This window comes from Heteronotia binoei, chromosome 13, assembly GCF_032191835.1.
Source record: "Heteronotia binoei isolate CCM8104 ecotype False Entrance Well chromosome 13, APGP_CSIRO_Hbin_v1, whole genome shotgun sequence".
Lineage (NCBI taxonomy): Eukaryota > Metazoa > Chordata > Lepidosauria > Squamata > Gekkonidae > Heteronotia > Heteronotia binoei.
Window position 1 is genome coordinate 61210281 of NC_083235.1, and position 20377 is coordinate 61230657.

The 20377-nt window shown below is 45.7% G+C and overlaps 1 protein-coding gene across 1 annotated transcript in view; it reads left to right on the forward strand.

The window, feature by feature from the left end:
• The window catches only part of DNAH17 (dynein axonemal heavy chain 17), a 206309-nt gene that overhangs the window by 31505 nt on the left and 154427 nt on the right, over positions 1-20377 (forward strand). Inside the window, exons 13-21 of the mRNA XM_060252097.1 lie at positions 1307-1572; positions 1746-1941; positions 12202-12348; positions 13638-13746; positions 14095-14198; positions 14340-14480; positions 17152-17295; positions 17832-18014; positions 18454-18708. Coding sequence (XP_060108080.1) covers positions 1307-1572; positions 1746-1941; positions 12202-12348; positions 13638-13746; positions 14095-14198; positions 14340-14480; positions 17152-17295; positions 17832-18014; positions 18454-18708 — 1545 coding nt within the window. The remainder of the gene's footprint in view (positions 1-1306; positions 1573-1745; positions 1942-12201; positions 12349-13637; positions 13747-14094; positions 14199-14339; positions 14481-17151; positions 17296-17831; positions 18015-18453; positions 18709-20377) is intronic.

A 20377-nucleotide genomic window follows, 5' to 3' on the forward strand; every position in this document is an offset into this window, starting at 1 on the left:
GGTTTGATTCCCCACTCCTCCACTTGCACCTGCTAGCATGGCCTTGGGTCAGCTATAGCTCTGGCAGTGGTTGTCCTTGAAAGGGCAGCTGCTGAGGGTGTCTGTTGTGGGGAGGAAGGTAAAGGAGATTGTGAGCCGCTCTGAGACTCTTCGGAGTGGAGGGCAGGATATAAATCCAATATCATCATCATCTTCATTTTCATCTTCTTCTTCATCATCTTCTTCTTCTTCGAAATACAGCTATGTAATTATGAGGACATGAATAGGGGAATAATTTTTCTGCCATAAATAAATCTATCCAGAATATTTTTGCACATTATGCCACCCTGCCTTCAAGGACGTTAGGTAGTTCTGTCCTCCATTTCCCCCTTAAACTAACCCTGTGTGATGAGCTAAACTAACTGAGCATGCTAGGACCTAGGCCACACTGGCAGTTCTGTCTTCAATAAGCAAGATTCAGAGAGCTGTGACTCTGAAAAGCTCATACTCTGGCAATCTCATTGATCTTTAAAGTGCTCCTGGACTCAAATCTTGCTCTTCTGCTTCAGACCAACACAGCTACCCACCTGTAACTATCTTAAGTAGATACAGCTTTGTAAGCTCATTGACTTCAGTGGACTTAAAAGGGTGTAACTCTGCTTAGGGTTGCAGTATCAGTTTCATGGCTGAATGGGGAACTGAACCCAAACTTGGTCTGATGCTTTAACCATTACAGTTTGCTGGCTATCATCTGCACCTGATAGTATGGAGACCTACATGTGCATTAACAGCCTATGTGTTAAATCCAGCATAACTCAGCTCACCTACAACTGGTAAAGGTAAAGGTAGTTAGTCCCCTGTGTAAGCACCAGTTGTTTCCAACTCTGGGGTGACGTCACACTTTGACATTTTCATGGCAGACTTTTTACAGGGTGGTTTGCCATTGCCTTCCCCAGTCATCTACACTTTCCCCCCAGCAAGCTGGGTACTCATTTTGCCGACCTTGAAAGGATGGAAGGCTGAGTCAACCTTGAGCCGGCTACCTGAGCCCAGCTTCCACCAGGATCAAACTCAGATTGTGAGCAGCCAGTTCCAAATACAGAATTATATCCCCACTTAAAATTATAATTGGGAAAGCTTATCCTACATATCTCCTGGAAGAATGGTTTTAGCTTCAGCTCTAAGTATAGAGGTTTTTCTGCATATTTAAAATGTGGCATGTGGGTTTTTGGGCATTTGGCATAATTTAGAGCAGTTTTTCTAGTGCGTTTTGAATGCTTGGAATCATCCTATATAAAAGCTATTGACTGTGCATTTTGTCTTCTAGCAAATACACATGTTTGCTTCCTTGTTGGAACGGCCATTGATAAAGGCAGATGTAGCTGCCCACTATTCATCACTGCTGGAGATGTTCAACGTTGAATTGGACAACGCAAAAATTTTGTACGATATTCAGATAGCCACTAAAAACAGAGATGGTGTGCCTCCCATTAGCAAAAACATGCCACCAGTTGCTGGGCAACTGAAGTGGGCTTTGGAACTGCAGGAAAGATTACAGATTCGAATGAAAGACTTGCAAGCAATTGATCATCCGTAAGTATCAGTTCCTCTGTTGTTTGCATTACAGAATATCTAGCTGCTGGGATTACATGACCTGGAACAATATTAAAGGCTAATGTGAGCAAAAGATATAACTTTAAAAGTTTCTTTAAAATGTTAAATTCCATGTTGTGTTCAATAGCATGGCTTTGTTTTCCTCTCTCCAGTGTAGTGGTCAGTTCCGAAGCCAAGTTAATATATGCCAAATATGAGGAGATGATCCGTTTGCTGAAAGGTTATCGTGAACAGATTTATGAAGAATGGATCCGCCGGGTTGATAGAGACTGTCAGTTCAACTTAGAGCAGCCACTAATCCAAAGAGATCCACAAACAAAATACATAAGTGTAAACTTCAACAAAGAGGTATGTAAAACTAACATACATTTAAGCATGCTAAGATGTAATTTGAGTTCCATAAAAAAAAAAGTAGGGTCCCAACATGGGATAGAGAAGTTCCTGAAGATTTGGGGGAGGGAATGGAGCCTGGGGGATGGCAGAGTTTGGGGTGGGGTAGGACCTCCGCAGGGGTGTGATGCCATAGAATCTACTCTCCAAATAGCCATTTTCTCCAGATAACTGAACTCTGTAGTCTGAGATGGGGTGTAATTCTGGAAGATTGCAAGGCCCCACCTGGTGACTGGAGAGTGGAGACCCTGTGACAGAACACACTTGCAATAATTGATCTAGACAGGGAGACCCATAATGTTTGTAGCAAGACTGTCAGTTCAAACCAGCAGTTTTGGTAAACCTCTCTGTTTGAAGTCATTCCTGAAGCTATCAGTAGAGAGGAATATAAAAGCCTCTCTTTCAAAGCATGAACTAACCTTTCTGTTGATAATAAAGCTGCCAGCCTCCAGGTGGGGCTTGGCGATCTCCTGGAATTACAACGGATCTCCAGACTACAGAGATCAGTTTGCCTGGAGGAAATGGCTGCTTTGCAATGTTGGCTTTATGGCAGGGGTCCTCAAACTACGGCCCGCGGGCCAGATGCGGCCCACTGAGGACGTTTATGTGGTCCACCGGGTTATGGCAAAATCAGACCGGAAGTGACGTTCGACCTAAACTCGCGTTAGCAACGCACACTTCCAGCACTGGGCTGAGGTGGCGGAGACAGAGTGTGAGGCGATACCGAGGTGAGGTGAGTTCCCAGGCCGGGGTGTGTGGTGTGGGGAAGGGAGAGAGATGCAGAAGATGGAGAACTGACGGCCCGCGGCCTTGTACAGTAACGGCAGTCCGGCCCTCCAACAGTCTGAGGGACAGTGAACTGGCCCCCTATTTAAAAAGTTTGAGGACCCCTGCTTTATGGCATCACATCTCTGCTGAGCTCCCTCTCCTCTCCAGACTCTGCCTCTAAATAGCCAGGAATTTTCCTATCTAAATTGGTAACCCTCATTGCATACATAAAAAGTGTAATATACTGGGTCCGATGCATTGGTAGATCTCACAGACTACTTTATTAGTGACTACATACTACACAAAGGCAACATGGCGGGGCTGAGACCCTGCTTATATATACATCCCCAATAACGCCCCCCCCCCAGTCCATACCAAATCACGGCGGTCAAGCTTCGTGCCCTGACCGCTCATTGGTTGTTGTACAGAGTTCAAATCATCTGAGTTGTTAGGCAGACCCGCAGTTTCCCGGATGCCCGCGAAACTGCTGCGGAGCTGTAAATTCAGTGCAGTCATTTCATGTTGCCGCCCACCTCAGTACATAACACACACACCCCGCCCCGGTTCCGAAGCACTCATAGTCCTTCAGGAATCCCGGTCGGTGGCACTCCCTTTGTGAGCGCTGGGGCTCTGTGATGGTGGGCGGTGTTGCAGGGGCCGCACTCTGCAGTTTCAGGGAAGCTGGCGTGCTCTGCGATGCGGGGGAGGCTGGAGTGCTCGGCAATGCAGGGGGAGCTGCATTCCTTCCCCGCACATCCCTGCACCCGAGCATGGGGTCATCGACCCCCCAGTCTGTTGCCCCTCTGGCTCTTCCTCATTGCTGTCCCCCTCTGGCTCCACCGGCAGCACTCTGCGCCTCAGCTGGTTGATGTGTTGGCAGAGCAACTGGCCTCCTTCTGTCGACACCTCGTAGGAACAGGGGCTTGTGACTAGGATCACCTGCGCTGGGACCCAGGCGGGGCCACTCGCAAAGTTCTGGGTGTACACCGGATCGCCAAGGAAGAACCCTCTGGGTACTTCTTGGTCCCCTGGGAAGGGTCACTGTTCCGGGGCCCGATCTCTGCAGCTGGTCTAGACAGGTTGTGAGGTGCCACCCCATAAGGAGTTCCGCTGGGCTGTAGCCGGTGGCCGTGCTCAGGGTTACCTGGTGGCCAAATAAGAAAGCAGCAAGCCTGGAAAGGAGCAGATCATATATGACGGATTAGGTAGCGGCCCCAAAAACTCCTGGAACTCCCTGGACGAGAAAGCCATCCCATTGTCTGTTACTGTCGTGTCAGGCAGGCCATGGGTGCTAAAAACTCAACATAGGGCCCGGACAGCAGCTCAAGTGGAGGTTGAGGCAACGGGTATTACCTCCAGCCATATTGTGTAGGAGTCTACTAGTATAAAGAAAATTTGGCCGTGAAAGGGGCTGGCAAAATCTAAGTGTAGCCGCGCCCAGGGTTTGCGTGTGGGCTCCCACCTGTGCACCAGTGTGCTGTGGGGGATCTGGTCATGTTAGCTGGCATGACTGGCACTGCTTTACCCATGTTTTGATCTCCTCGTCCAGGCCACCACACATAGCTTCTTGCGAGGGCCTTCATCCACACGATCCCCGGGTGTGTCTTGTGCAGGCCCTCCAGGACTTGCTTTGGCAGCGGTGGGGAAACCACCACGCAACTCCCCCAAAGCAGGTATCCCTTGTGCATTGACAGTTCATCCTTTCGGGAAACAAAAGCTGTGAATTCCGGGCCCACCTGACTGGTTGGCCATCCCCTCCCTACCCAATCCAGCACACGGGAGAGGAGGTGATTGCAGGCCATGTGTTTGGCCACATCTGCTGCATGTAGTGGCCGCTCTGGCAGAGTCTTGATCAGCATGATGTGGTGTGCTGGGGCTGGATCAGGATCAATGGTGCTGAGCGGGTCATCCGCGTGGCCCATCGACTTCCCAGCGCGGTATACTAGTTTGTACTGGTACGCGCTAAGGAATAGATTCCAGCATATGATCCTCTCAGATAGGATTTGCGGGGTTTGCCTGTCTGGGGCGAGCAGTCCCAACAGGGGCTTGTGGTCGGTTGCAATCATGAAAGGCCGCCCGAAAAGGTAATAGTGTAATTTTCTCACCCCCGCGACAATGGCCAGTGCCTCCTTGCCTATTTGTGTTCCGCTCCGCAGGAGACAAGGTGCGCGAGTAGTAGGCCACCAGTACCTCCCGACCATCTGGCAACCTGTGGCCTAGGACAGCCCCAACCCCATAAGGGGACGCGTCGCACGCGAGGGCCACTGGCAAGGTCTCTTCAAAGCGATGCAGGATCTTATTGGACACCAGAATGTCTTTAATGGCCTGAAATGCGGCTGTCTGTTTTCTTCCCCAAACCCAGGGCACTTTTTTGTCCAGCAACCTGTGCAGCGGCTCGGCTAGGGCAGCTTTGTGTGGGAGGAACGAATGATAAAAGTTCAAAAGTCCCAAGAACCCTTGTAGCTCTGCCTTAGAGGCAGGGGCTGGGGCGTCCACTATGGCGCGGACCTTCTTGGACATGGGGTGTTTGCCAGCCGCATCAACAACATACCCCAGGAACTCGACCTGTGGAACTATCAGTGAACACTTTTCATGTTTAACTTTTAAGCTGGCTTCATTGAAGTGTTGCAGCACTGCTCTCAGGCGGTGGCTGAACTCCTCTTCGGTGGGGGCTGCTATCAAAACATTGTCGAAAAAGGGCTGGACTCCCAGGATCCCTTTAAGCATAGTGTCCATTAGGTTCTGGAAAATCCCTGGAGCCACACTCACCCCAAATTGTAGCCTCTTTACTCTAAAAGCTCCCCGGTGGGTCACTATTGTCTGTGCCTCTGCTGTTTCATCATCTACAGGGAGCTGCTGGTAAGCCTGGGCCAGAGCTAGCTTCCCGAAAATTTTAGAGCTCGCCAGGGAAGCTAGGATGTGGCTGACAACAGGGACGGGGTATGTGTGATCTTGGAGTGCCTTATTGATTGTGCATTTATAGTCTGTGCAGATGTGGAGGTTTCCCAGCATGTGTGTGAGACTGGTTCCAGTACTCCTTGCGCTACTAGGCGATCTAACTCAGCCTCTATTTTGGGCTTGAGGGTGAGCGGCGTGCGCCTAGCCTTCAGCCTTATAGGCTGTTCCTTTGGATCCAGTTGTAGGGAAACTGGAGGACCCTTATAGCAGCCCAAGCCCCCATCAAAGACTTTGGGGAACTCTTCCCAAATGTGTGTGAAAGATACGGGCTGTGTCTGATTAGCGCCTATGATCTCTATCCCTAGGGGTTTGAACCAGGCTAGCCCCAGGAGGCTAGTGAGTTTGCCTCCTACCACTAACAAGTCCAACATGCTGTCAAAATACTTGAACTACACCCAGAAATGACCCCACCCCTTTATCTGCACCGGTTTTTTTTTTTAAATCCCCTAAGACAAACCCGGTGGGCCGTAGCGAAGGACCCCCCAGGGGCAGAGTCCCTTCAATGTGTTCTCCAAAAGTATGGATATGGAAGACCCTGAGTCTATCTCCATTAAGCAAAGGGCCCCATTAATCTGCACCGCATCTTTTATTTTGTCGGGGGTGTCCTCTGGCAAGTTCAGTGCCTGCAGCCTGTTGATGGAATTGTTGTGTAGTTCTGCCTCTCCTTGATGCGCCTTCGGTCCCCCTTGACTCAGCAGACACGAGCAATGTGCCCCATGTTCCCACAATACCTGCACTTGGCATCACGGAAGTTGCAGGTCCGGTGCTCGTGGGGCTCCCCACAGCTTGCGCAGGGGGCTTGGGGATGCAGTGTGAACTGCTGCAGTCCCGGCCGGTAGGAAGCGGCTTTGCCTGACTGGCTGGCTCACCAGGGGGAATCTCTGTGGGTGCACTGTGCTTCCTCCTCATAGTCCTCTGCCAACGCCTCCTCTTGGTGAAGAAGAAGAAGAAGATGATATTGGATTTATATCCCGCCCTCCACTCCGAAGAGTCTCAGAGCGGCTCACAATCTCCTTTACCTTCCTCCCCCACAACAGACACCCTGTGAGGTGGGTGGGGCTGGAGAGGGCTCTCACAGCAGCTGCCCTTTCAAGGACAACCTCTGCCAGAGCTATGGCTGACCCAAGGTGGACAGCCTTGGTGGATGGCCTCTGTTCAGCGGCTGGTCTGAGCCTTGGCGGCTCTCTCGAATGTGGTAGCTTCATTGAAGGTGAGCTGCAGGGTCAGCTCATCCTTTGTGAAAAGCTTTTGCTTCAGCCTTTCATCCCGGAGGCCCCAGACAAATCGCTCCCACAGGGCTTCCTCCAGCTTGTCGAAGCTGCAGTTGCCGGCAATTTGGTGGAGAGTGGCCAGGTAGACGGCAGCCATCTCTTCCGCTCCCTGATCTCTCTTGTGGAACAGGAACCGGCGGGCAGTGATGGGTGGTAGAGACGAGAAATGCCTGGTCAGGAGTTTGACTACCTCCTCATACGTCTTTGCTGTGACTTCTGCGGGGGCAGCAAGACCCTTGGCAATCTCAAACATGGCATCCCCACAGACACTAAGGAGCACGTCTCGCTTCCTGCTGTCATCTGTGATCGCGTTCACCCATAGGTAGCAGTTGATGCGCTCCGTGTAGGTCTCCCACTTCTCAGGGAAAGTGGGGTCGAACTCTGCCATGTGGCCAGCCATCGAGCTTGCGGTTGCTATGGCAGCAGCAGCAGGCGCTCCTGCCCCTCTAGGCTGAGTGTCTTCGTCTCTAGCCAGGTCGGCAGTTCCCAAACGGTGGAGACCCTCTCGTGCGGACCTGACTAGAATCCCACCTTCGTCGCCAGTGTAATATCCTGGGTCTGATGCATTGGTAGATCTCACAGACTACTTTTTTAGTGACTACATACTACTCAAAGGCAACATAGCGGGGCCGAGACCCTGCTTATATATACATCCCCAATAACGCCCCCCCCCAGTCCATACCAAATCACGGCGGTCAAGCTTCGTGCCCTGACCGCTCATTGGTTGTTGTACAGAGTTCAAATCATCTGAGTTGTTAGGCAGACCCGCAGTTTCCCGGATGCCCGCGAAACTGCTGCGGAGCTGTAAATTCAGTGCAGTCACTTCATTTTGCCACCCACCTCAGTACATAACAAAAAGCATAAAGAGCTTTCTTTTACTTTGACTTTAGAAAAATTGAAGCTTAAAATATATATGTTGCCATCTAAACTTCCAGACATCAACAACAGCGTGTCTGCCATAGTTGTTTCCCTAGCCTGTACCACATTGGGGAGGGACGGTGGCTCAGTGGTAGAGCATCTGCTTGGTAAGCAGAAGGTCCCAGGTTCAATCCCTGGCATCTCCAAAAAAGGGTCCAGGCAAATAGGTGTGGAAAACCTCAGCTTGAGACCCTGGAGAGCCGCTGCCAGTCTTAGAAGACAATACTGACTTTGATGGACCAAGGGTCTGATTCAGTACAAGGCAGCTTCATATGTTCATCCTGAGTGATGTCCTTCAGTAGAACTCCTCTTCTGGGTTTGGTAACAAAAAAATCAGTACCTCATTAAATAGGTTATAAATTCCTTGTTATGTTACTCATGGTATCTTATTATCTGATGAGTCAGATAAGATACCATGAGTAACATCACAAGGGAAATTGTCCCTCTTGTGTTATGAGATCAGCACAGCAAGAATAAGAATACTTATGTGCATAACTAAGAACTGTTTCTTTGCAGAACTCCACCTTGTCCTCCAGAGAGCTCAGGAAAGTATACAAGGTTTACATTTTACTTTCACAACAGCTCTGCAGGGTAGGTTAGGGTGAGAGAGAATGACTGACTTGGGTTCACATTGTTATTTTAATGGAAAGTAGTCCATTAAAACTCAAGCCTAGTCCAGCACACTGACTCTGCACAATACAGGTTCTCAGCTGATTTCTGGAACTTTATCCCCATCTTCTTTGTCTATGTTACTGGGAACTCATACCTTTTTTTTGAACTAAGCACTGCTACCATCAGATAGGATACCAGATAGTGCTGCTGAGAGCCACCATGGGCCCCCAGACAAAGATTCCATCTGCCCTTCCATGACCCTGATCCAAACCAAATATCATAACAAAACCAATCAGATATATGCTGTTGCCATGTATCTGTAACAACCAAAGGATCCACATGTCCATCTGCCTGTTGATTTATTCCAGGCATAACTCAGAAAATAAAATTAGGAATCTCTCAAAATTGACCGCCAGCTCTCAAAATTGGCCGCCAGCTTCAGAATGATTGTGAGAGTTCCAGAGCCAAAAATGAAAGGAATTGGAACATTTTGGCCCTGGTTCTCTCCAAATGCTCCCCCGCCCCCCACTATCTGCAATGGAAACTAAGCTTGTGCAGTGGTTAAGCTTGTGCAGTGGTTAAGGTATCAGGCTAGGATCTGGGAAAAGCCAGGTTTGAATCTCCACCCTGCCGTGGAAGCTTTGCTGGGTGACCTTGGGCCCTTCACACACTTAGCCCAACCTACTTCACAGGGTTTGTTGTGAGAATAAAACAGAGCAGAGGAGAACAATGTCAGCTGCTTTGGGTCTCCCTTGGGGAGAAAGGTGAGATATAAATAAAAAAAATCTAACTTCTGTTCCTCATTTGTGACTACTGAGGCAGATTAAGAGCACTTTAAAGATGTCATCAGGGTTTGTAATCTTTTAATGTAACTGATTTTATATATGTGTATTTTAAAAATGTTGTACATTGCCCAGAGCCTGGCACTAGCCGGGATAGGATGATTCATCAAATGCAATAAATAATAATAATAAATTATTATTATTATTAATAATAATAACAACAATAACAACATTTATCCCTTTAGTACTTTGATAGATTACGGGGAAATATTCTGTTCATAATACACTACTATTAAATATATTCTAAGTTGTCAACCAGGATGGGTGAGAAGAAGCTGAGAATGAAAAATAACAAGGGGGGATTAAAAGTGGGGATAAATGAATGGCAGATCATTAAAGGAAGATGGTGAAATGAAGAAAAGCATTGAAAAGCGTTAGAGAAATGTAAAAAAAGACAACAGGTTTTTGTTTTTTTAAATTGCTACCACACACTAACAGGGCTGCCGCCTTGGAAGCTATGACTGTGCAGGAGCTGGGTGGAACTAAAGGAAAAAGGAAACCATAGACCTTGTTAGAAGGTTACAGCCTGGCATTGATTGTACCTTGTCCTGACGGGTCTTCCCTTGCTCCAGTGCTGGCTTGGCTAATGGGGTTGATCAGCAAATGGTTTCCCTCAGTCTCTCCTAGTAAATATTGCCAGTTCTTTTTTGCTGTGCTCTGCCTTCTCTGTGCCCCAGTGGCTACAGTCAGAACTGCATTAGATTTTAATTCATTCTGTGAATTCAGCATGATTCAGGGGCCCTATAGCTGGTTCCCCCCAATTTTGTTCCCCAAGCTCATCCCCCGATCGGTGGCCCTGATACTAGATCCTGACAATGGCTGCTCTCATGATACGATGTGGGTGCTCCTTCCTCCCAGGAAAGATTGTGTTGCTTTGAAAAGAGCAGAAGGAAAGCGGGGTGTGTGTGTGTGTGTGTGTGAGTCTAATGTGACAGGCAGTTTGCAAACCCTTGTCACCTCTCCAGTGAGAGCAAGATCATGATTCCAGCCCACAAGAGGCCTGGAATTAGGCTAAAGAGTCACTGGGAGGTATCAAAGCAGTGCCCTTCAAGATTTGTGGGACAGAATAAGCTGCTGTATAGAGATTTGAGGAAGGAAGATGGCATTGTATGGTCTCATCAGATCTGAGAAGCTAAGCAGGGTCAGTACTTAGAAGGGGGAGCACCAAGGAAGACAGTAGATGAAGGCAATGGCAAACCTCCTTTGCTTCTCACTTGCCTTTAAAGCCACTTTCTGGGGTCATATGTCAGCTGCGACTTGACAACACTTTACACACACATGCAGAGATTTTCTTCCCTGGAAGCAGCTGGGTAGAAGCACTAAGATGTCAGCTGCTGGTGCTAAAATAAACACAGGCTAAAACTTTTGAGTCTAGCGCACAAGAGGGTGATGAGCTATCATTTTGGAGTAAAAAAAATACTGAGGAGCAGGTGGCACAAAACTTCTGGCCAGGGATAAGAAGAGAGAGTACATATTTTTGGTGTCCCGCACCATTTGCCAGCAGGTGGGAAAGCCACAAGGCTGAGCAAAAGTTTTGCTGTAAAATCTACCCATCGCTGGAGTGCCCTGGGAGCATGTAAGTACAGACATCTGAGGTCCATTCACCAAGCCCTCTGAGCAGGGAAATCAGTGTGTGCTGGTTCTGTTGACCTATTCCAAAGCTCAGCCATTATAAAAAAATTAACATACCTTCTAAAGATCTTTATACAGAAAGAGATGGAATAAGAGATTTGACTGAGTTTGAAAAGATAATTGCACAACATAAAGATCACCTATTAGGACAAATTTACAAACTACTACTTCAAAATGACACTGAGATGGAACAAGTTAAAATGTGCATAATAAAATGGATGCAGAATGTTGGTAAAGAGAGATCCTTCCAACACTGGGTAAATTTATGGATGAATGATAAAATGTACAAGCTGTCAAGCATTAAAAGAAAATGGGTACAAGATGTTTTTCCACTGGTACCGGTACTTTATTCCAGTGGACATTAAAAAAGATAGATAAGAATTATAATGGAACCTGTTGGAAATTCAAAGAAACAGAAGGCACTTTTTATCATATGTGGTGGACTTGTAAAAAACCCGAAGAAATACTGGATTGAAATTCATGCAGAGATCCAGAAAATTCTAAAACTTAAACTTCCAGCAACTCCAGAGACAATGTTATTGCAGGGGGGGGGGGCAGATAAAAGGTAGGTTGTTTGTTGCACAAGAATGAGGTAAGGAAGCAAAGAAAGATTAGGATATAGGGGCTGGTGGGAGGAGGTAAAAGAGAAAAATGTGGGGGGAGGTGAATATAGGGTAAAGTGAGGTGCCCCCCCCCCCACAAATCCTTTTGCATTTCTTGCCATGCAGCTGGGCCTGGCCCAGCAGCCAGCATAATGCAACTGGGCTAAGCAGCTGGAGGCACATAGCATTTTCTCAAAGAGATGCTGCCTGCCAGGGTGAGAAAAGGAAGGAAAGCTGAAGATGGGGCGGGGGGGGGGGCAGATAAAGTTAGGTTGGTTGGAGGGCAGGAAGAAAAGAAGGAAGGAGAAAAAGGAGAGAGGCTATGGGGGCTTTCAGGGAAAGGAAAAAGGTAATACTGGGGGAGGGGAAAATAAGATACCCTCTGGAAGCCCTTGTGGCTCCCTCACTTGTTATATCATAGAACAACATTTCAGCCCAATGGCACCTATAAGTCAATGAAGTTTTATTCAAATTATGAACTTCTGTGAGCACGCACACTTCCTCAGATACAATTAAATGGAATTTACCAGTCTATATATATATATATATATATATATATAATATATGTTTTGTAAAGTTTTAATCATCATTTCTTACTGCTATTTTGATATGCAGCTTGTAGCTGTTCTCCGTGAAGTAAAATACCTACACTTCCAGCAACAGAAAGAAATTCCAGAAAGCGCTGGAGGACTCTTCTCTCAGAATGAAACTTTCCGGAAATTTGTAGACAACTTAGATCTTATAGTTGGGTGGTACAATAAGGTATGTGTCAGGCGATGTTAACACTTAAAGGGAAAAGTAATGGTGACTGTATGTGATACAAAATCCATGTAATAATTCTTCTTGTTGTATAGAAAGAAGCTATGAATCCTCTAACTAAGATATTTGTAGAGGTATGCCACTTATTCTAGAAATATCACTATGTGTTTGATCTATCCAGGTTTTTCACTAAATGTTACCCAGTTCCCCTCTTTACATGGCTTTATGCAAGCCTTCATACTTCATGTCTTGTTCCATGATCCCTAGCATTGCTTTTTCTGGCTTCTTCACCAATAGAAAAACTTGTTGGATCCAACCCAATGTTAACATTTTTAAGCCGTGCCTAAATCATCCTGGGAATCACCTTTCAAGTTTCCGTTGAGGGCTAGCAACTGAACCCTGAATCAGTTGTGCCCTCCCTATAATCTCATTTTAGTACAGATCCACTGAATCCAGAAGAAGAAGAAAGCATCCAGATGCCAGACCTCAGAGAAAGGTCAGGTGGAGATGAGAGGTACCACAGTACCATTTGTCCCTGTTGGAAAAATATGTTGCAGAGTAGAGTAATAACACAGCACACAATACATAAAGGAGCTAAAAAGAAAGTTTACAACAACAACCCTTAGGAAGAATTACGAGGGGATAAAAGAACAGATAAAACAGTTTTAATACCTAGCTACATCTTTCTGGTTATTGCTAACCCCAAGATGGATTCTTTCATTTTGATCTTTGTATTGTCTTGGGGCTTTTTGGTAAGCACCGCGCGGTCAGGCAATGGCGGCGACCGGGGGACGTCCCCGGGTCGCCCTGTGCAGCGCGGGAAAGGATCTGTGGCGGGAAGTTCAACTGGCCTGGATTGGGCTGGCCAGCGGGAGGGTTGTTCCGGGATGCATGTATATAAGCGGGGCCCGGCCACGTGTTCCTCAGTTCCTGTGATGTACCAGCCAATAAAGTACATTGCCTTTAACACATCTCGTCTCCGAGTACATTACAATCTTAGAACAAAGTCAGAAGAAGCTCCCAAAATGTATATGTGCAAATTCACAGGTAATATCACCAAACTATGAATTGGCCAGTGACCAGGCTAAAGATCAGCTTATTATACATAGGATTTCCCCTTCTAGCACAGGAACTTCTATTTGATGCCCCATAGGTTCTAACTAACAAAGCACTTAGCATATACAAACATGTTAACCTTTTTGTGACATCAGGGAGTGAACTTGCAGATACTCCAACAGCACCCAGTGCCACTAAACTAATAATATATCCTAAGATAAGATGTTTATTTTTAGATTAAACGAACAATTTTGAGTGTAGAACTTCCACTGATCAAAGATGAGCTAGAAGAAATTGACGTTGGACTGCAAAAAGCGGAGAGTAACCTGTTCTGGAGTAATGAAGGTACATCACCCTGTTTGTAGTTCACTCGGTGGTCAAATTAAATCTGTCTTCACATTGAATAGCCCACTGTACTACTTAGCGCTAGATATAAATATCATAAATGATGCTGACTACATCTGTCCAGGGTGTTTAGTGTCCAAACGATGCATTGTGGAGATATGTGTCTATATTACCAAGTAATGGTTTAAATCCTAAGCACTGCAAGTTGAACTGCATTCACAGAATATGCAGAATGTCACTTAAATGTTCATGCCAATTTCTGGAGAACCTGTAAGGAGACTGGATGGTGGAGGGCAGGGAGCCTGTGGAGTCTGATACTTATATCTATCCCTGTCATCACCTGACCAGGTGTTATGGAGTACATTCAAGAGATGCGAAATATCCTATATGATTTGGAGACAAGAATTCAGAAAACAAAATTAAATGTGGAGAATATTGAGCAGCTTATGCAGGTAAGTAATGCATATGAAATTGTTTTCAACAGCTATTCAAAGGGGAGGGTGTCCTCAAGAGATATTCAGTTTTGCTCCTCTGTGGGTGAGTTATTTTTCTAAGAGGTAGAAGATCTGTCATAAATCTGGTACTCCTTACAGGAATGGTCAGCCAGTCCTTTGTTTGAAAGAAAAGACAATAAGGATACAGCTCTCCTTGATCTGGATGGAAAAGCTAACACCATACACAAACGCTATGCAGCAATCAAAGATGCTGGGCAGAAGATCCAAGCAATGGTTGAGGTAGGAGAATGATGGAACAGGCTGTAAATTTATATGCCAAAAATTTTATTTAGTTGTACCTTCCATTAATATATCCATGCGTGATGTTAATGCTTATCAAGCAGGCTTTTTCTGTAGCACATGCCCTGGCTCCATACCAGTGATGCCATATTTAGGGAGACAGAGACCGGTTCTCCCACTTCAGCCTCCCTGCCTCTCTCTTCATTGTCTACTATCACCACACAGTGGGGTAGCAGGGAAAAGATTTCTGGAAGGCATATCACCAACACAGTGCTCTAGGATCTAGACAAACTGTATGGGTTTACCTTGAGGAATATCACATTGGCATCAAATCAGTGGACAAAATGGGGGGGGGGGGGAGGATTTTGGCAGTCTCCAGGAGCCTAGCATTAAAATGGCATATCCTTGTTTTAATTTTTTTTTTAATCCTTGGAATGCCACCTGTCCCAAGTGGGGAGGAGAGGAAAGAAAGGGGAGGGTGTAGTGTGTCCCATCCCTTGCTCACACACTTGGCCAAGTCACTGACAATTGTACCCACCCCCCATAGGTCACAAGTGACTTAACCACAATTATGCAAAAAATGCGGGTTTTGGTTATAGATGTAGAATGCGTTAATACAACACACAAAAAATAAACCAAAGAAAAGGGTGGGGAGCAGGCACAAGGTGTAGAATCACAAGTAGTGAATCCAGAATAAAGGAGAACTGGATTGGGTATGGAGCAAACCTGGGAAAATGGCAAGGGAAACTAAACTGACAGCTGAACAACGCAGAATTAAAAAATAAACCAGCAATAATGCAGATTGAAACTCAGAGGCAATGCAGAATTAAAAATATACAGCAAGGCAAAAATAGGAGGCAATGCAGAATGACAAATGTATCACAAAGCGGAGCAGCTGTGAGAGCAGGGGAAAGCCCCATGCAGAAAGGGCCTTGAACTTAACCTTAAGCATCCACAGAGTATAAACCCAACATCTGCAAAGCAACATGTATGATTCTTGCACAGATAACTTGCATGAAGTACCATGTCATCACAAAACTCTTTCCTCATGAAAAGGATAACCAAGGGCCTGAAACATCCCTCGCCCCTCAATCTAGGTTGCCAGCTCCCACTAGAGAAATGTCTGGGGATTTGGAGTGTGTGTGTGGAACCCAGGAAAGGTGAGGTTTGGGGAGAAGAGGGACCTTTATGGGACATAATGCCATAGAGTCCACCTTCCAAAGCAGCCTTTTGCTCCAGGGAAGGTGATCTCAGGGAATCTACAACGCCCCATCTGGAGGTTGGCAACCCTAAATTCTGTTAGCAGTTCCGTTTGTAATGACTGTTATGCTGTATTAGGGCTTAATAGAGGCTCTTTCGCAAAATGGCTGCACAAAGAACATGTGTATCATTTACAGCATTCTCTGGAATAGGGTCCACAGTACAAATAGAATATGATATCTGACTGTCCTTAAGTCTGGCTGACGGCCTTGTCCTTCTAAGCCTGACAGACCTTAAAGCCTTGCAATCTGCTGGGCCTCACTGAGATCTCATTTTTTTCTGGGAGTCCTCCCACATGTTGCCTTCTGAAGAACTAGAAGTCTTCAAAGATTTCAGGTTTTCCCGGCTGGTAACATCATTAGGGTTTGTAGAATCTTTCAGGCTCAAGTGCCGTGTTCTACTGGAGAAAGTTTTTCTTCCAGATGTTTCGTTCTCGGCTGCGGAGAACATCCTCAGTGGCGTTGCAGCAGGAGCAGGCGCTCTGACCTTCTTGGCTGCTGTGCATTGAGTGAGGCCAGGGCTGCTGGAGAGCTGCTATTTCTAGGCTGGAGGGGGTGTGGTGAAAGGGCAATAGGTTTGTGGATGTGCCCATTGTTTGGTGGGGCTTCCTGGAAGGGTAGTGATAAGGAAACTGGCTGTTGAATGTGACCATTGTTCTGTGTTAATTGCTGGGAGGGTTGGAAGGGGTGTGAAGATAAGGAAGATGGTTGTTGACTGTGCTGATGGTTCTGTGGAAGTCTTTTTCACACTTTGGTTTTGGACAGGTGAACACAAAAGATATACTGAGATATAAGAACAAAACCACACCTTTCCTGGGAATTATACAGAGCTGCCAAATGGCAGGAGAGTCACTGGGGGGGCTCGCAGATGATATGACACTGCCAACAATGCACTGAACCCTTCTGGCAAGATTTGAAGCGGCATCAGGGCATCCCAATGACACTCGGCATATGACCAAAACTGATGCCGGTTCACACCAGAAAATCAATTGAATGAGTGGGAAATCTTTTCTTAAGTCATATTCACTTGAATGAAGTAAAACCTCCCCCCCCCCCACCCATGAACATTTTCAATCGTATCTTGCATTGAGTCAAAAAGTATTTCCGTACATAATTATGTATTAGTAGAGCCATAATCATGACCATCGTCCTTTCAGGAAACTATAAGAAACATCTTATTATAGAGGTATCAGACTGTACCTTTTATTTCTTGACAACACTTGATGTATCAACTCTGCAGTAAATTCCAATCAGAAACGTAGTCTGGTTGGTGGTTTTGATGTTAATGCCATATTTGGGAGTTGCCCAAACATTTTCTGAGTTGACATTTCAGCTTTTTAAGACCATTAAAGCATTTAGCATCAATAGAAGGAAACTACCTAACTCTGATGTAATGATTTTTCTGTCCTCAGGAAAATGCAGAGTTGTTCAAGGCTGACAAGACATCAGGAATGTGGAAGAATTATGTTGAATATGTAGATGACAAGATCTTAGATGGATACTTTAAGTTTATCCGCAGATCACTGCAGTTTCTGCTCAGCAACATGTCCGCTGATGTATGTTGAAGAGGCCTCTGAGTTGGTTTGTTTTTTAGACGCATATAAGTAGGCATAGTGCACACACAAAAGCTCCCACTATCTCCTGTTGACTTCATTTCAAACCTTTAGTAAAACCAAATTCTGCAAGAATAAGCCTTAGGTGTTGTAATTAGGAAAAAAATAAGCCAGATCTGTAAAAGTGGATACATTTTCAGGAGTCCAGCTTATTCTAAATTTTTAAGAAGAAAATTTAACACAAAGGATATAGGCAGAAACGGCTGTATGTAATAGAAATGATGCACATCCAGAATTCTCTCCAAACTATTCCGGTTTCTGGGCGCACCCCTGTTGTATTTTTAAACATGTTAAGGTACGGAATACATGACTATGTTGTCACTCAATACAGTTTCTGTTTTGTGGAATAAAAATCAGTAGCTGTGGCTATATTTACACTGTTTTGAAGGCATGGAATTAATGGAGAGGAAATAAAAAATACTTGCAAGATTTGATGGAAGACAGACCTTAATAATAACAAATACACTTGTATATTGCAGGTACATATAGCGCCTTTATTTGAAGTGCACATGGAGTTGTATAATGATGATTTAAGGTACCGTCCATCGCTAGAAATAGGAGCAGATCAAGGTTTTTTGGAAGTAGTGGAAAACTTGATGAATGATATCTATGATACAGCTACACTTATTCCACGCCTGGCAAAAGGGAAATTCAGCTACAAAGTTAGTCCTGTTTTACCAGATTTTTTTAATTATTAAAAATGGGCAAAGCACTGAATGTGACTTCTTGGTTCACTCACTTCATATGCTTTTGTGGAAAGTGAAAATTATGTTGGCGCCTTGGAAGAATGCTTAACACATACTTGATGAAGAATTTTAAGCACTGAAATATAGCCTTGGCTTGATGCAGCCATTGTAAGGGAAATTCTTCTGTTTATAATTTTTCTTCCCAAGAAAGTTACTTCAGTAACATTTGTGTCAACATGTACACAGTCTGCCCTAGCAATACTGAGCAGGCAACGCAAAGCAGTTAACACTTTTGTTAGCTTCTGTGTGGAAATAAGTACCTTGAGCCTGCCATTGCTGTATTGTTTGATGTTGGGTGATATTACTTATGTTATTTAGTAACTTCCCCGATGCTGACAAGATGTAATGTTTGCAGACTGACCTAGAGGACATGGGAGAGTTGATAGAAATGCGAGAGGAAGTGGTGAACATTGTGGTGAATGCCATGAAGCAAGGTGAGGAATATGAAGATTCCTTTGAGAAATATGCATACCTATGGATGGATGATCCGCATGAATTCATGCAACGCTTCCTCACCTTTGGCCATGCACTGACAACTGAAGAGCTAGAATCTCATGCAGAGGAATACTTGCCTCATGTTGCCCCAACACTAGATCAGTTTCAGCTACAGGTGAGAGCTGGAGTATGCATCTGTGTGAATGGGTGTGTGTGTGTTCCAAATGTGAAATTCCTTGGGCGTTTTCGCACTGACCTTCAAGCGGCGCACCCAAAAGAGCCGGCGACTTCCGTCGCGAAACCAGCTCAAACGGAAACCGCCAAGAAGCAGGAAAACGTTTGAGCTGGTTTCGCGACGGAAGTCGCCGGCTCTTTTGGGTGCGCCGGCGCTTCTGGTGCGAAATCCCTGCAGATCCGCCGGCGTGAGGAGGGTGGTCGCACCACTTGAAGGTGAGTGCGAAAACGCCCCTTGCCATTTCTAAAGGCCCCATCTTCAATACGTTGTACCTTGCTCTGCAAGCTTCAGGAATCCACAGCGCAGCTTTACCACCTACCCTGGACCTCTGGCCTCAGAAGGGCCACATCCTCCCCTTTTCCTGGTGCACCTAATTGCAAGCTCCTTCCTGCTTTTACCACCTCTTTTTTCCCCTTTTTCTAAAATCCAATTCCCATCATTCCTTATCAGTGCCTTAAATCCCATCCTTAGATCAACTTCATACATAGGGCCTTAATCGGCTTTTGATTAAATCATTTTCGTTAAACTGACATTGGGAAGAATTTATGTATGATTTCTCCGTGGTCTCGTATCACACATTAACAATGTTTACACCAATATGAGAGGAACTCCGGAGGGTTTTTACTTTTTTGTGTGAAAATATTTTTAGCCTAATTGCATCCACAGACTTCTTTTCCACCTCTGGGGCACTCTTCAGTAGCCAAGAATGAGTTCTCAAGTCAGAGGGATCAAATTGAGTTCTCAAGGCAGAGGAATCAAAACTGAAGTCCTCATATGTGATGTGTGTGTGTGTGTGTGTGCGCTAACTGTTTGAACCTGAATTCAGGCTCATGAGAAACATGTCAGTTATTGCCTTTTAGAATGATCTTAGTGGGCAGCCGTGTTGGTCTGAAGCAATAGAACAAAGCAGTAGACAAGTGGCACCTTTAAGACCAACTCAGTTTTATTCAGAATGTAAGCTTTCGTATGCTGATGAAGTCTGCTTAAAGCATATGAAAGCTTACGTTCTGAATAAAACTTAGTTGGTCTTAAAGGCGCAACTTGTGTACTGCTTTGTTCTGTGTCTTTTAGAATGCCAATAATAACAATGCAGGGAGTTCGTTGTCAGTTATAAAAACCAAGTGGAGATGGAAAGATGAAACTGGCTCTTCCATTCCCACAAGATTTTAGGGTTGCACAGGCTTTCAATTTACATTTGATAGATGAAGCATCCCTTCTCAAGTTAGAATCATAGAATCATAGAGTTGGAAGATTCCTCCAGGGTCATCTAGTCCAACCCCGTGCACAATGCAGGAAACTCACAAATACCTTCCCCTAAATTCACAGGATCTTCATTGCTGTCAGATGGCCATCTAGCCTCCCCCCCACACCCTCTTTCATCAGTGGTCTCTGTATTCCTGGTCATGGGCTGTGACCAATACATCTGATTAGAGACTACCATGATGGGTATCCTGTGCTCTTCAGGCAGGTCCAGTCAGATTTCCTATGGAGTAGTACCCTCAGACTTGGAAGAGCAAAGCTTGGGTGGCAGTGGGAGCTGCAGCAGGGAAACAAGCTTGCACATAGTAGACTGGTTGATCCATCAAGCTTCCTCTCCCAGCTCAAGCCT